The sequence below is a fragment of the Phyllobates terribilis genome, unplaced genomic scaffold, assembly GCF_046119375.1.
Source record: "Phyllobates terribilis strain yellow unplaced genomic scaffold, ASM4611937v1 Scaffold_2__4_contigs__length_985480577, whole genome shotgun sequence".
NCBI lineage: Eukaryota > Metazoa > Chordata > Amphibia > Anura > Dendrobatidae > Phyllobates > Phyllobates terribilis.
Genome location: NW_027362762.1, coordinates 451477985 through 451494965, shown reverse-complemented (window position 1 = coordinate 451494965; position 16981 = coordinate 451477985). Strand labels below are relative to the sequence as shown.

At 39.7% G+C, this 16981-nt stretch overlaps 1 protein-coding gene across 1 annotated transcript in view; it reads left to right on the top strand.

Moving 5' to 3' along the window:
* The window catches only part of YPEL2 (yippee like 2), an 87426-nt gene extending 75156 nt beyond the window's left edge, over positions 1–12270 (top strand). The window contains exon 5 of the mRNA XM_073665600.1: positions 1760–12270. Coding sequence (XP_073521701.1) covers positions 1760–1849 — 90 coding nt within the window. The 3' untranslated portion in view covers positions 1850–12270. The remainder of the gene's footprint in view (positions 1–1759) is intronic.
* Positions 12271–16981: the final 4711 nt, after the last annotated feature.

Genomic DNA, 16981 nt, shown 5'->3' with positions numbered 1-16981 from the left:
GATTTTTGCGGACAGTACCATAGGCTGTGGTAGCTCACGCCGAGAGGGTCTTGAAGAGTGGGATGCTGGCATAAGTTATCCACGTAGAGGTGATGACCTTGATCCAGCAGTGGGTGCACCAAATCCCACACAATTTTCCCACTCCCAGGACAAGGGGACATTCAGGGGGTTCAATCCAGGAGTCCTCCCTTCATAAATCCTAAACTTGTGGGTGTACCATGAGGTACTCTCTCACAGTTTGTACAGCTTAATTCCTTACTGGGCACGTACCGTCAGAATTTGAGCCTCCCCTTGAAATGGATTAGGGACTCTTCCATCCAGATGTCACTTTGGGGCACGTACACCTCTGCAAACTTGTTGCTGAAGTGCTCAATGACCAGCCGAACTTTGAAAAGACTGTCAAAGTTGGGGTCATTTCGGGGAGGATTGGGATGGCCTCCAAATGTTTACGGGTCATGGCCAATTGGAACACTGGAGTGTTGTATACCACATCAGCACTCCAATATAGACAAAGTTTTGGCTTCTTCAGTATCCCCATGTGAAGGACCAGACTCCAAAATGTCATTTCTACTGCATCTACAGGAGTCCAGTTAGAAAATTAGTGGTTTTGTGCCAAAAATTGCTGGGCGTACAAATTTGTTTTTGCCACCATGAGGTTTACGAAATCCTCAGAGAGACTTTGAAAAAGTCCATTTCTGTGAGGCCAGTGGTGTTTGATTCCTGATTACACCACATAATCAGAAATCAGTGGCTCATAATCTTCGGGTGGTGCGGTCGATACGGGGTCAGTAACGGTGGCCACTGGTTGAGTTTATGTCCAGGGGCATCTGTGTGGCGGATCAGCATCACTTGAGGAAGAGGAGGAAAAACAAAAAGGTGGAATCCTCTCCCTCATTATCAGTGTTGGAGGCAAAGACGACATATGCCTCCTCAGCTGAATACCATGTTTGGAACGAGCGGGACATTTTTTTACTTGTGGTGTTTGTGTGAGTACCAAATTTTATTCCGTTGTGTTTGAGTGCTTGGTGTAAACTTTTTTTCTTTCTTTTCTAAATATATAAAAAAACAACCAGAGGTTGATCACTTGATGTGTGTCAGTGATCTGGCTGTGCAGCAAGTACATTTACATTGTCCAATTGCACAATTTTTAACCACATATAGAAGTGACCTATTTATCTACTCATTTGTGTATGTTCCTTCACGTATAATTGCTCTCTGCTTTCCTCAATCTATCAGCACGGCAGCATCCTGTTTCTCCTAGTTTAAGCTATCCTCACTTGTGGGCCATCACACAGGACCAGCAGATCTACCAAGCAGCTTTTAGAACACTCTTCCAACTACCTCCAAGGGCACTAGTGCAGGGTTCCCCAACTCCAGTCCTCAAGGCCCACCAACAGGTCATGTTTTCAGGATTTCCTTAGTATTGCACAGGTGATGGGATTATTCCCTGTGCAATATTAAGAAAATCCTGAAAACATGACCTGTTGGTGGGCCTTGAGGACTGGAGTTGGGGAACCCTGCACTAGTGTATTTTATTAGTGATTTTTATCAAACTACAGAAAGCAGCCCAACAAGTGACATTTTGATGGAATCAGGTTCTCTGTTTCTACGCCATGGTGCTCTCCTATTTGGTGGCAAAAACCTGGTGACAGATTCTTTTGGCTTTTTTAGAAGTGTGTGAGGGGGGGGGGGGGAATGAAATATAAAAATGCAGGCTCTACATTACAGGCCATTAACTCTACTTTTCTGTCTATTGTAGGAACATGCTTTTGAAAGCAGCCAGAAGTATAAAGAAGGAAAATACATCATTGAATTAGCTCACATGATCAAGGATAATGGCTGGGATTGAAGAGATGATGATAAATCTGAAGACCATCCAGCTGACCATGTTATCCTTAGAATGAGCGAGTAACTGAGTGCTTGGTTTCATATGATTCAGAGGCTGTGCCGCATGGAGCATCCTCTCACCCTTAATCCATCATTCTTGGTGAATGGCCTCTAAATTTCTGACACTGTCTCTTTGCTTTGTATCCCCTTTGTGAGTTGCCCTCGGCCTCATGCTCTTTTGTAGAGTTGGCTAATGAAAGCATCAGGAGCCTCATAGCCCGGTCACTTCTTTTACTCTTAGAGTTGATTTAAAGCTGTGTGCAACATGATGTACAGAAAGTGGCACACCGGGGGTCACGTTGTAGAGCAGGAAGGAGGTGTAGTTCATGAATAGAGGGAGGGACATATGATGGAGATGAAAGTGTCCTGCATTTTAAGGTGTGAAACCTGGTTCCTACAAGAGGAAACTACCGCACTGGTTTCTTTTGGAGAATGTGTAGGGTTATTGTAAGCAAAATGTGTTAGTAGCTTAAACCTTGAATAAAACCAAAAAAAACTAGATGAGTCCTGAAACAGAATTTGTGGCTATCCTATAATAGCAGGCAGTGGGTGAATTTCAACCTCCTTTGATCAATTGATCTACTATATCGGTGCATTATGATGACTGTTTATTTGGCCTGAAAACTAAAAATTAACTGACCAAACAAATAGTATATATCTATTACTCTGATTTCCCATTGTATTTTGCACTATGAATTTTGTACATCACAGCCTATGTACAACACTTGAAATTGATAATGTCTTTATCTGTGCTAACACTGCCTCATGAACGTGTTAACCAGAAACGGGGAATAGCTTGGTAATACATCATATTGCCACCAATTGTTCCTTACAAAGCTGAAAAAACCCATTCTCTTCTGCTGTGAAGATGACAAAGAAGAGGAACAACAGCCTGTATATCCCATTTCCAGCTAGAGCCCAATCACTTTTTTTTTTTTTATTTAGGCTGAAAAAAAGGTAAATTTTTGTTCTTAAGGACACCGAGTAACCACTGGGCATATACATTGCATTCTTAGACTTTAATTTAGCAATCGGAGAATGATTGTCAGGACCAGAATAGAAATCTGTATCAAATATTATGTCAGAGTAATCAATGCGGTTTATGGACACCGCATTGATCCCCCTTCCTTTATTAAATGGTTTGCTCAGAGGTCATTTTGAACCCTCCAAATGATCCTCCTGCCGGCATTTTCCCTGATGTATATACACATGCCTTTAGGAATGTTCTCTTCAGTCTACCTGAAACTTTATGGCTATAAATGCTAATACTTTTGGTACAAATCCCTTTTTATATTTTAGTTAAATGCACTTTTTCAGTGGAGATTAAGATGAGAAGGTAAACCAAAGGATATATATTTTTGTTATTTTGTTACCGCACTAGATATGTATCATAAATGGACTTTGTATTCGGAAAGTGCTGTAGCAGAAATGTCACATCTGTATACCTTCATACAGATACACTTGTGTAGAATGTACACATTTCACTGTTGTATATCATAAGCTTTAATGTAATGTCACATTGCCACTTTCTTTTCAAATACCAATAATTGTCCTATCATTTTGTCTTTATAGACTTTCCAAGCAATTGTAATAATGCCCATCCAAATCCTCATATACCACATTTCACATAAAAATTTCCCACCCTTAAATTCTTAACATTCATATACAGTACTGATGAGCCTGCCATTGCCAATCATGAATTAAATGGTGTGGTGTTTGTGGTTTGAATGTCTTGGTAAATCGGGAATTGATATGCATTTTCCCAAGGCCTGATGGAAATTAAGCAATAAATAATGGTAGAGTAGTTGGACAGTTTTTTTTATTATTTTCACTTGCAGCCCATATGTTTAAAGGGTAAGTACACTTTGTTTTAAACCTTGATGAACACTGAAATGCCCTGCAAGATCGGTAGGGGGTCTGGATTTTGAGAACCCCACTGATCATTCAATACACTTGTCTGATGTGCGCTGCTCAGGAAGTGGGAGAGCTCCGGTCCTGCCGGAGTCCGCATGCGGAACAGTGTACAGACTCTATAGGAAGTCTGAGCCTGTCCACTGGAATACAGGCTCATAGACTTTCTATTCAGTACATACACCACGCTGTGCACACCTGGGCAGGAACAGAGCTCTACTGCTTCATGAGTAGCAAAGAGTATTTTGGTGTGGGTCTCAGGACCCAGACCCCCACTAATCCCTCAATCTGCAAGGCTTTTAAGCATTTATCACACAGCTTAAAAAAATGTACATACTCTTTAAAATTGTGATCTTTACAGGGAAGTGTGTGTGTGTGTGTGTGTTTTTTTCTGGATACTAAAGATATGACTACAATTGTGTATTACAGGGCCAGTTTCTTGAAGCTAATTCTCAGCTGCATCCAACCTTCATGAGCTTTGGTAATGGTGTCCTTTGGGGGTTATATCTGCCAGTGGCGCAAAGGCCATAATTATACAGTTACACCCAGTGTTCTCTGCTTTTGATATTTGGTTTTGCATCTTAAGGTTTACTTCCTTAGTAAAATATTTATTCCAGGAGGATGTGTTTGCCACAGGTTTTAGTCTATCATTTTGAATCCGTCAAAACTTTAGGATGCCATCTGTAGTATCTCTGCCAAAGTTCTAGATCCTGCACACTTTATTCTATTACCAAAAATTCGACAAGTCCAAACAATGCAGTATAAGTGCTCCAAGTTTATCCTAGCCGTAGCTGGCACACACTAATGCAGAATCGCCATTGATTAGTGATGTTGTACTGGCTGTTTACTTTGTTGTTTTTGGAACATGACCACAGATATGGGATGTTTGGCTCACTTTCTGAGTGCATTTCACACTATATGCCATAATGACATTTTTAATTTACAGAGATTAACTGAGGAGTTCCCTTTGTATCTGTGTATGCTGTAGTAATGAGCTGATTGCCCGCAGCATAGCTGTGTATGGATCATGTCCAAAGACAAATCTGTAAGATGAAGAACATGTATATGATTTTCTGCAACGACATGGTACTTCACAACATTGACAGAGATCTTATGACTCTGCAGAACCAGGTAGTCCTTTATTTTCAGCCAACTTTTCAGACAGAGTGACTGTTCAATTAAATTGTAGCCGGTAGCAGCACTCATGGGGTACCCTACTGATGTCCTTATTTGTCAGTGACGGGTTCTCATCAAGAACGTGTTTTTTTCCTGCCACTGTGTTTAAAGCCATTTTGGATGCATGCAAATTCCAAACATGACACCCAGATGTCGGTGAAATTTACATTGTTGGTTTCTAGGCAGTAGACGGTGGGAAGATTATATGCCTGTTGTATTTAATGAGGAGCGGTCTGCTTCCTTTGTCAGCAAATGCCAGCTGTGTAAATATGGGCCAAGATCACATCAGAAGAGATGCTACCTTCCCACACTGTGCTGGAACTTGGGTTCTTTTACGTGGACAGATTTCTGCCCATAACAAGTCTCTAGTTTTCATGGGTCCTTTACACTGGCTGTTATAATGGTTCACACAATCGTTGTCCCTATACCATTCACATGTTAAACATTTCTTGTTTACACACAGATAATGTGCTGGATACCGTTATTTTTTTGCCATTTGCTTTTGTCCCATGTAAACATGGCAGTCAACAATGGTACGGAACAAGCATTTTTGCAAACGCTGATTCACCTAATTATCAGTTTGTTTAAATGGGCTTTTTATAGGGAGTATAAAATCTTCTTTTCTTGAGCCTTCTTTGAAGATCCAGAAATATATACACAGTACTACAGGTTGGCACTCAAAGTCAACAAGTATGGAGTCAACACTCAACCAGAGACCCATGCAGTTAACCTGCCAAGAGAACAATATGTTTGTCTATTTCACTGGCTCATTAATCTGAATGCCTTAAAAAAAAAAAAAAAAAAGTTAGTGGGAGGGCTTTTTTTTTTTTTTTTTTCTTCCAAAACATGTATGTAGTGTACAGTCAGTGTGGTTATACTCGCCTACCCCCTGCCTTCTCCGATTTCCAGCAACTTTCCAGGCCTCTTCTGAATGATGTCATCGCTTCTCAGACTCTCTGGGTCACACTCTGCGTGACCTGGAAGTGGCTTTTACAATGTAAGTCTATGGAGCGTCAGAACGAAGATCCATAGACTTACTTTGTAAAAGAGATTTCTGTCTCGCACACAGAGCTCGGTGTGAAACAGATAATCTGAAGAGCAGGGAGTTCACTGAGCATATGAGCAGAGCGGTACTGCATACAGGAGAAGACTGCAGTAGGTGAGTATATTGGCACACTAACATATACACAGATTTGGAGCAAAAAAAAGTTCATGGCAGGAGCTTGTTTAAAGAGGACCTGACGCTTTCTTTAAAAAAATATATATAATACTCCCGAGCTTTCTTTATTCTGCCTTTCTTTTTTGTTTTGTGCTGTATTGGTCCATTACAGAGATATTCACATTTGTTGCTTTTGGAGCGCAGTATGTGAAGTCGTTGCTTGTAGTGCAACTAGGTGTTTCTCCAGAGTGTTCTCTTGGGGCGTATGCTTTCACCCCTCCCAGACGCTGCCAATCACAGTTCAGCAGTTTATTTGCCATTCTAGTAGTCTCAGACTCTGCTGAGTTGTGATTGGCAGTGTCTGGGAGGGGGAAAAGCACACACCCCCAGAAAAGAAATGCCCATCTGCACTGAAAGGAGAGGTTTCACACTGTGCACTCCAGAAGAAACATGTGAATCACTGCAATGTATTGATGCAGCATAAAATTGAAAAGAACAGCAGATACAGGTCAGGGTTTTCTACAAAGTATTTGACGTAATTTTTTTGACCGTTTATTACAGTTACATTGAGACCAGGAAAGGGGATTTAAAGTTACTACTGTTTAAGTCCTACGTATTACAGAGATTAGACAAATAGACACTCCATAGCAGAAACTTGAAAGTGAGCTTTTTTAATTTAATTGGTCTGACCCTATTACCTAATTGATTATGTTTATAGAATTTATTCTGATGCAGAGCTCCCAAGCCCACTACATACATATTGCGCTCAACTATAAATCTGATTGCCTGAAGCCTCTTCCAAAGAGAGCTTTATTATATATGATGCATATGTACTGTCCCCCAAATATAATGGCCATTAATCCTGAATGCTATGTGAAGAGAACCAAGGGATCTGAAGTGTTTCACTATACCAGTCCATATAGAAAAAGGATTATCAGTATGATACCCAATAGTTATACAAGTGGGTACAATAACTCAAACAGCCCCCCCTTCCCAAGTTCCATGGTAAGGGACCATGCATATAAGGTTATAATTCTTTTTAGTTGGCAAAATACATTGAATTTTTTATTTACCCACTTAAATGGCCTCAGCTGCCTAACAAACTTGTGTTTTTTGTTTTGTTTTTTTTTTACTTTCTGAGTAGTATGACAATATAATTCCCAGTACAAAATACGACTGCACTTACAGGACCTTGTTGTACACAGTAAATTCAAGCAGGAAGGATAAAAATACTTCATTATATGCTGACTATAAAAATGTATAAAGGTCTTTCTGAGATTCTATCCCGGATGCCAAAAAAAGCTGATTTTCACTTTTGCTATGAGGCTGAAACCTAAAGCATTCAGCTGGTCTGATTGAATAAAGATCTTAGCTGAAGCTAAATATGAGGCAGTATATTAAGATTGCCTGAGTACTATTACAAGTATCTAGATTTCTTTCCCATTCTATTATGGTATTTTGTGTCAATTTTAAAGTGAATCTGTCACCAGGTTTAGGCTACCCAATCTGGGGGCAACACAAACTAAATGAATCAGGGTCACTGTTATTCTTTGACTTTTTATTGGTGTAGTTTTCATAAAAGCAGTTTCTGCTGTGAGCTGAGCTCTGTAGTCCTTTCAATTATATACATGCATTCCATAGTCATCAATGTTTGAGTTGTCTGCTCCATCACCCATCCATTGTCAATTGACAGCTCCCTCCCTATGCTTTAGTATAGAGCGAAAACTTTCAATCGGTAGCAGAAGGGTAGCGGAAACTCAAGTATATGAGCGCTCTGCAGCAGATATACAGTGATTTAAAAAAATCAGCGTACACCTGATGACTTTATTCCTTTACGGAATACATTATTTTGGTCCTTGAGTTGGAGGTATGCATCTTGTCGATTTTCACCTTCACTGTAAAGGTGTCCTTTGACTCTAGTGTCAAACTGGTCCAATACGTATAATGGCTGACAGCCAAGCACAGATTCAGCCATCAACTATCTCTCCCGAATCCCCCATGCACATGAATGTTTGTTTGAATCGGCCATGTATTCGTGTATTTTTGAGTAGAGTGGTAAAGTCCCTGCCAGATGTCTCCGGCAGGGGCTTAACTTCTGAAGAACAAAAGTTAAAATTCAAACTGGCCACCCTTCTCTCATGGCTTCTTCTGTTAGAGAGTCTCCCATGAACTCAGCAACCAAAGCATAATACAACATGAGCTTGAAGATCCATTACTAATTAAAACAAATCTGGTTGTACAGGCCCGTGTCTGTATTAATACACCTGTTACCTTGTCTACATACAGCTCTATATAAAAACGGTTACCATGTTCCTTTGGGACTTTTAGGCTACGTTCAAACGATGAGTATTTTGATATTGCAAATTTTCTGCAGCATTTCTGCACCTATTGGCTAAATTAGATTCCTTGTATTTTTTTTTTTTTTTCAGTGAGTTTTGGGGGGTTTTTTTCTACATGCGTTATCAAATTTTTGATGCTGCATTTTTTTTTTTTTGTATTTCATGTTTAAATGTAGCGGTTTTTGTTTTGTGATACTTATTGGTATTTGGCTTTGACAACTTTATTTAATACAGCCATGTGTAGCAGAAATGCAGTAAAACATATATACGTTTTTTTACCTGCAGATTTTCCACATCTAATGCAAGTGAAAATTCACACACAAGACCCGGCATACACACAATGGAAATTGATCTGTTGCAAATTTCAAAAATGTACCGCTGGTCAACTTATGATGTGTAAAAAAAAAAAAAACAGTGGGTATCTCAGATTTCTAAAAATCCCATCCACTTTGCTGGAACTGTAAGACTGCTTTTTTACATAGCGCAAATACGCAGTGTAAAAAAAAAATTCCCCAAAACTCATTGTGTGAACTTAACCTTAGATATGTTTTATTTTTAACCTTTAACTAAGTAACCAACTCAAAATGAAATTAATCGGTGTACAGGGCTATGGTGGAACCCAAAAGCCTACATATGACAATTTAGACTAAGTAGACTGGTATAAGAAAGTTTGTGGATACAGCTCACTTCATCCAATATATATGTATGTTCAATCTGGTCCCTGGGAAATCCACTCCACTGAGCACGGATCAGACTTGTGTGCTATCGAGCAGCTTTGTTCAAAGAGATTGAGAAAGCTTTTCAATCCAGAAAAGCAAATTAAAAGCTAAAATAAAAATGGCTTTCTAGATTGAAAAACTTTCCTCATCACTTTAAGTAGACAGATCCCTTATTATTCATTTTTTTTTATGTTCCCCATACAAACTTTTTCCAAAGACTGTACAATGTCACGAGGGTAGACTGATATATGTAGATTAGATCCTGGTTGTGACTATGAGCTGTTGATTTGTTATTCAAGTTTTGTTGGGTTTCTTTTAATTAATCATTGGACCAGTAGGACAAAGTGTTTGTCAAATAGAAATTTCAGTTGTAATATTGAGCTAAGGTTCCACGGCCTCAAATGAGAACCAATATTTATGAAAAATTTAGATGAGAATCTGGACTTTCCCCTCTTATTTCATATTGGGCTTTCTGAACTGCTGATACATTTTGCTTGGTTATGATGATTTTTGTTTTTTCGTCACATTCTTTTTATGACGTTATTTTGCCCACTGTTTTTTTTTTTCAATTTCTTTGCTAATTGTGGGTGTCCTAACCAAAGTTACATTTGTGTCAATTCACCGAGCTTTAGAGGAGATGAGATCTTTATTTTCTGTGTTACCATGTAATGCTGCTAAGACTACATATTACACACAACAGGTGTAACTTTCAACCCAAATTGTAGTAAATTATGTATAGATCATATATTTGTAGGAGAAATTATCTTGCACACTCGTTCTAACTCGACAAATCTTAAGTATAAGTTTCTGAATTATATATATAATTAGATAAATTTTCTTTATGAAAAATATAAAGCTCCAAACGATCTTATTCACCTGGTTGAGTATATTAAAAAATATGTAATAATTTCATCCCTTGCTGTTTTTGTAAGTTTGCCCACTGACAAAGACATGAACAGTCTATAATTTTAAGGGTAGGTTAATTTTAACATTGAGAGATAGAATATCCAAAAAATCACATTGTATAAATTAGATAAATGTATTTACATTTTGCAGTGATAAATAAGTATTTGATCCCTCTGGCAAGCACTTAATACTTTGTGGCAAAACCCTTGTTGGCAAACACAGCAGTCAGATGTTTTTTGTACTTGATGAGGTTTGCGCACATGTCAGGAGGAATTTTTGGTCCACTCCTCTTTGCTGATCATCTCTAAATCATTAAGATTTTGAAGCTGTTGCTTGGCAACTTGGAGCTTAAACTCCCTCCATAAGTTTTCTATGGGATTAAGGTCTGGAGACTGGCTAGGCCACTCCATGACCTTACTGTGCTTCTTTTTGAGTCACTTTTTTGTTGCCTTGGCTGTATGTTTTGGGTCATTGTCTTGCTGGAAGACCCAGTCACGACCCATCTTCAATGCTCTTACTGAGTGAAGGAGGTTGTTGGCCAAAAACTTGCAATACATGACCCAATCCATCTTCCCTTCAGTACGGTGCAGTAGTCATGTCCCTTTTGTAAAAAACACCCTTAAAGTATGTTTCCCCCACCATGCTTCACGTTTGGGACGATGTTCTTAGGTTTGTACTCATCCTTCTTCTTCCTCCAAATACGGCGAGTTGAGTTAATGCAAAAGAGCTCAATTTTTGTCTCCTCTGACCACAGCACCTTCTGCCAATAACTCACAGAATCATCCAGGTGTTCATTGGCAAATTTTAGACTGGCTTGCACATGTGCCTTCTTGAGCAGGGGGACCTTGTGAGCACTGCAGGATTTTAAACCTTTAAGGCGTAATTTGTTACCAATAGTTTTCTTGGTGACTGTGGTCCCAGCTGCCTTGAAATCATTAACCAGTTCCCCCCGTGTAGTTTTAGGCTCTCTCGCCTTCCTCATGATCAAGGATACCCCACGATGTGAGATTTTGCATGGTGCCCCAGATCGATGTTGATTGACAGTCATTTTGTATTTCTTCCATTTTCTTACTATTGCTCCAACAGTTGTCTCCTTCTCACCCAGCGTCTCACTTATGGTTTTGTAGCCCATTCCAGCTTTGTGCAGGTCTATGATCTTGTCCCTGACATCCTTAGAAAGCTCTTTGGTCTTGCCCATGTTGTAGAGGTTAGAGTCTGTGGACAGGAGTCTTTTATACAGGTGACTATGTAAGACCACTATCTTTAATGCAGGTAACGAGCTGATTAGGAGCGTCTAACTGGTCTATAGGAGCCAGAACTTATAATGGTTTGTAGGGGATCAAATACTTATTTCTCACTGAAAAATGCAAATAAATTTATCTAATTTATACAATGTGATTTTTATTTTTTTTAACCTACCCTTAAAATTATAGACTGTTAATGTCTTTGTCAGTGGGCAAACTTACAAAAACTGCAAGAGACCAAATACTTATTTCCCCCACTGTATATATTTGAAAATTGCAGAAACCGTTTCCTAATGTTATAATTGCAGGCAATACCTTTTGGTTAGGGGAGCATTCAGACATGGATGAGCAGGGCAGCAGTCAATTTACAGATCTGTTGCAGGCTGTCGTTAAGACTGCAGACTGAAGGAGTCTTGCGTATTTTACATTAAAGCGAGAAGCAGAATAATGATGAACTCAATATTTGATATAATTAACCTGAAAAAAAATTATATAGAATATAGCTGGGAGAACATCTGCATGCAATTGAATCCTCTTGTATCGTACAGATTCACAGCAAATTGATCATCACCTTTCTGCTGGCTGGAGGACGGACCTATATACACCTGTGTTGATTGCTATGAAAGCCATGCTTCGTTTGTACACAGGTTTTGGAAAGGGAGACCAACATGATTTCAAAATGGGAACCAGGTTTTCCCACTTCCAACTAAACTAAATTTTTGTATTACTCAACCCATCCTGCATGTAAACCCAGCATTATATAGCAGCAAGACAGTGGTAGATGTTATTGGATTTTCTAATGTCTGGTTCAAAAGGATCCCTTAGAAACCAAAACACGTCTGTCAATGGATTAATATTTCCAATGTGTCCATTTTCTGCTATATATTTTCTTTTCTCAGATCTGTACTGCTCCTCTGTAATATCAAGAAGATTGTAAAGTTTGCCACGAATGGACATTTGAGGAAGCAACGAGGGTTGAAATGAATGCGTTTCTTTAAGCATTGTGTGGTTTCTGAAGTCTGCTATGAAGGGGATTTGTGAGGCTCTGCATTGCATGTAGCAACTCAATGTGGAATCTATCTTCCCTGTAAAACTTCTTTAGAAATGTAATTCAGTTGTGAAGTAAAGAGAAGTCCATATTCTATCTTACAAGAAATAAGAGTTAAATACCTGTGTGTATTGCTTTTGTGTTTACAAAATGTCTCATTCTTATTTTTGGCTTTTTATGAGTCAGGTCATTATATAATTATTATTATTTTTTTTTTTATATATATAAATGTAATTGTTTTGTCTTCATGTTTTGTGTAAATGTACATAGTTTTTCAGTATTAGAGGAAATTGCATTATTTCTGTCATTTTACAATGTGTTGGTGCTCATTTGAAAAAAAAAATAAAGTTTTCAAATATTAAAGCTTCTTGGTCATTCAATTGCCTTTAGCAATTATATAGCATTCACAACAGCACAACTGCCTGTAAGAAAATTCCACTATTAATGAGACGTATGCATATACACTGCTCAAAAAAATAAAGGGAACACTCAAATAACACATCCTAGATCTGAATCAATGAAATATTCTCATTGAAAACTTTGTTCTGTACAAAGTTGAATGTGCTGACAACAAAATCACACAAAAATCACCAATGGAAATCAAATTTATTAAGCAATGGAGGCCTGGATTTGGAGTCACCCCCAAAATTAAAGTGGAAAAACAAACTACAGGCTGATCCAGCTTTGATGTAATGTCCTTTAAAACAAGTCAAAATGAGGCACAGTATTGTGTGTGTGGCCTCCACGTGCCTGTATGACCTCCCTACAACGCCTGGGCATTCTCCTGATGAGGTTGCGGATGGTCTCCTGTGGGCTCTCCTCCCAGACCTGGACTAAAGCATCCGCCAACTCCTGGACATTCTGTGGCGTAACGTGACGTTGGTGGATGGAGCGAGACATGATGTCCCAGATGTGCTCAATTGGATTCAGGTCTGGGGAACAGGCAGGCCAGTCCATAGCTTCAATGCCTTCATCTTGCAGGAACTGCTCACACACTCCAGCCACATGAGGTTTGGCATTATCCTGCATTAGGAGGAACCCAGGGCCAACCGCACCAGCATATGGTCTCACAAGGGGTCTGAGGATCTCATCTCGGTACCTAATGGCAGTCAGGCTACCTCTGGCAAGCACATGGAGGGCTGTGCGGCCCTCCAAAGAAATGAAACCCCACACCATTACTGACCCACTGCCAAATCGGTCATGCTGAAGGATGTTGCAGGCAGCAGATCGCTCTCCATGGCGTTTCCAGACTCTATCACGTCTGTCACATGTGCTCAGTGTCAACCTGCTTTCATCTGTGAAGAGCACAGGGTGACAGTGGCGACTTTGTCAATCCTGATGTTCTGTGGCAAATGCCAAGCGTCCTGCATGGTGTTGGTCTGTGAGGACAACCCCCATCTGTGGACGTCGGGCCCTCATACCACCCTCATGGAGTCGGATTCTAACAGTTTGTGCAGACACATGCACATTTTTGTCCTGCTGGAGGTCATTTTGCAGTGCTCCTCCTGTTCCTCCTTGCACAAAGGCGGAGGTAGCGGTCCTGCTGCTGGGTTGTTTTCCTCCTACGGCCCCTCCACGTCTCCTGGTGTACTGGCCTGTCTCCTTGTAGCGCCTTCAGCCTCTGGACACTATGCTGACAGACACAGCAAACCTTCTTGCCACAGCTCGCATTGATGCAGCTCATCCAGGATGGCACACTACCTGAGCAACTTCTGTGGGTTGTAGAGGCCATCTCATGCTACGATTGTGAAAGCACAACTAACATTCAAAAGTGACCAAAACATCAGCCAGAAAGCATTGGTACTGAGATGTGGTCTGTGGTTCCCACCTGCAGAACCACTCCTTTATTGAGGGTGTCTTGATAATTGCCAATAATGTCCATCTATTGTCTATTCCATTTGCACAACAGCATGTGAAATTGATTGTCAATCAGTGTTGCTTCCTAAGTGGGCAGTTTGATTTCACAGAAGTTTCATTTACTTGGAGTTATATTCTGTTGTTTAAGTGTTCCCTTTATTTTTTTGAGCAGTGTAGTACATTTAGAAGATTAAAACTACACAAGGGGCTGGTTGGATTCTTTTAAGCCTAGGATGGCAAACCCAAAACACTGGCCCATGAGTGGCATAGACCATCTTTAGGCTTGAGTCTCATGTAGCACTCTGTTAGAAATTAGTCACAAACAGTTATTTTTAATGGCTGCACAATTTCAGCAAGAGTATGCATTCATTAACAATGAGCAAGCAATTTGTACTTGTTTTAATTATAATTTAAAATGCTGCGATATTGAAGCTCCCCCTCCCCATCAGTCACAAATAGTAATAATCCCTCCATAGTATAATATTTTTTCCCCCGCTCCCACCCTAATATATTGTACGCCTTTGTGGTGATCACCCATAATATAATCACTCCCCTGCAGTAAGCATCCACCTTCCCTCAAATTATAATCATACACACCCTGCTGTATAATAATCAACCTCCATAATCATAACATACCCCCTTGTAATAATCATTCCCCCATCCCCCTGGGATTATAATGACCCTGTGTAGTATAATATTTTAAGGGTTATTCCCAAAAATTGCTTTATTGCCTATCTATTGTACAGAGGATAACATCCTAATCGCTTGGGGTCTTGGGAACCCCATCCTCAATAGAGTGGAGGTGAATATTCATAACCTCCGCTCCACATACTGTCTATGGGACTGCAGAGTACAGCACTCTGCTATTTCCAGCCTCTCATGCACTCAGCTGAGAGTGCAGAGCATTACATTGCGTAACAGGTTATAGTACAAACTGGACTGTAACTAAAATTATCTCTTTACAAAAATCAGGATTAGACTGTGCACAATGATATTCAGGAGTGCCCTCCAGGTTGCTCTCAAGTCTTCTAAGGTATGACCTTTACCAGATGTTAGGTGTTTTTGTTTTTTTTCTCTTTTATTACTAGTGCTTTGGTATTGTGTGCTTCATAAAGCTTCTTCCCTTACTTTTGAAGCCACATTTCAGTATTTGGGTGGTATTTATATCAGTATCTGTAAGCCAAAATCAGAAGTGGCACAACCAAAGGAAAAGTAGAAATCGAAATGTACACCATTTCTGCATTTTTCACCCACTCCTGGTTTTGACTTACAATTACTCATGTAAATTGCTGAACATGTGAACGTAGCTTAATAGGTATTACACCGTGATTTTCTATCACTGACTGGTGAGCCTCTGATGGACCTAGGTTTAGACACCACCGCCTGTCTGAGGAAGTAGAGCTCCAAGGCGCAAATGAGAGAACATCAACCTGGACAAATGATAGGACAGCAGGTGTGTCTTAGGTTAAGTTCAATACTACTACTTTTTTTTTTTTTTTTTTTCAAACACTTACAGAATAAAACTACATATGAAGTACAGTACTATGGAAAAAGTGCTGCAAAGTAATCTGTTAAAAATGGAGAAGTTAATTCATGAAGAAAAAAAATTTTGGCCACCTTTTGCATTCAACACTGCATCAATTCTGCTAGTTACACTTGCACAAAGTCAGGGATATTGTAGGATTATAGTCAGGTGTAGGAGTAACAAATTATACCAAATGAATGAAAATGATTAGTGTTCACATGTAGAATGAAACTGTCATTAACTGAAGCAATTGGCTATGAGGTTTAAAACTGGGTGAGGAATAGATAAACTCTGCTACCATGGTAAGGTTGAAGAAGACTGTTTCATGTCACAGGTGAGATACCATGGCAAGGATGAGCACAGCAGCATGACCTAAGGTAGTTATACTGGACCCATCTGTATACTGATCTCGTCAAGGCCAAAATTTCAAAGCAGACTGGTTTCAGGATATGCTGTTCATTCTCTTTTGATGAAGCTCCAAGTAATTGGCAACGTTGATGCAGTGATCTGTCTGGGAAACTTGGCCCTGCAGATAAGACGATACATGCTTACTTCCCTTTGAAATTGAAAGATTTCCAATAGTGCCATCAGCTCAGAACTGGCAGCAACCATTGGGACCCAGGTAGACCCATCAACTGTTTGGGAAAAGTCTGACCAGATGTGTTTTTATGGAGCAACTGCAACCAAAAAGCCATACCTTCAATATGGGATTAATGGCAGGTGCTTCAACTACACGTGAAAATATATATGAAGTGGGGTGCAGAAAAATGGCAGCAGGTGCACTAGACCGATGAATCAAAATTTGAAATATTTGGGTGAAAAAGGCAGTATGTTTGCCGAAAGAGGTAGCAAGGCAGTAAAATGTGTGTTTAGAGGCAACAGTGAAGCTTGGTGGAGGTTCCTTGCAAGTTCAGGGCTTCATTTCAGCTAATAGAGTTGGTGATTTGGTCAGGATTATTGGTGTCCTCAATGCTGAGAAATACAGGCACATACTTCTCCATCGTGTAATACTATCATGGAGGTGTCTGCAATATACACAATCAGTCACAATATAGCCAATGTAATTAACAGCTATCTTCAGAACAAGGAATTCTGGAAGTGATAATATGGCCCACACAGAAACCTGATCTCAATATCATCAAGTCATCATGGGATTACATGAAGAGAAAAAAGTATTTGCAAAAACCCATATCCACAGAAAATCTGTTGT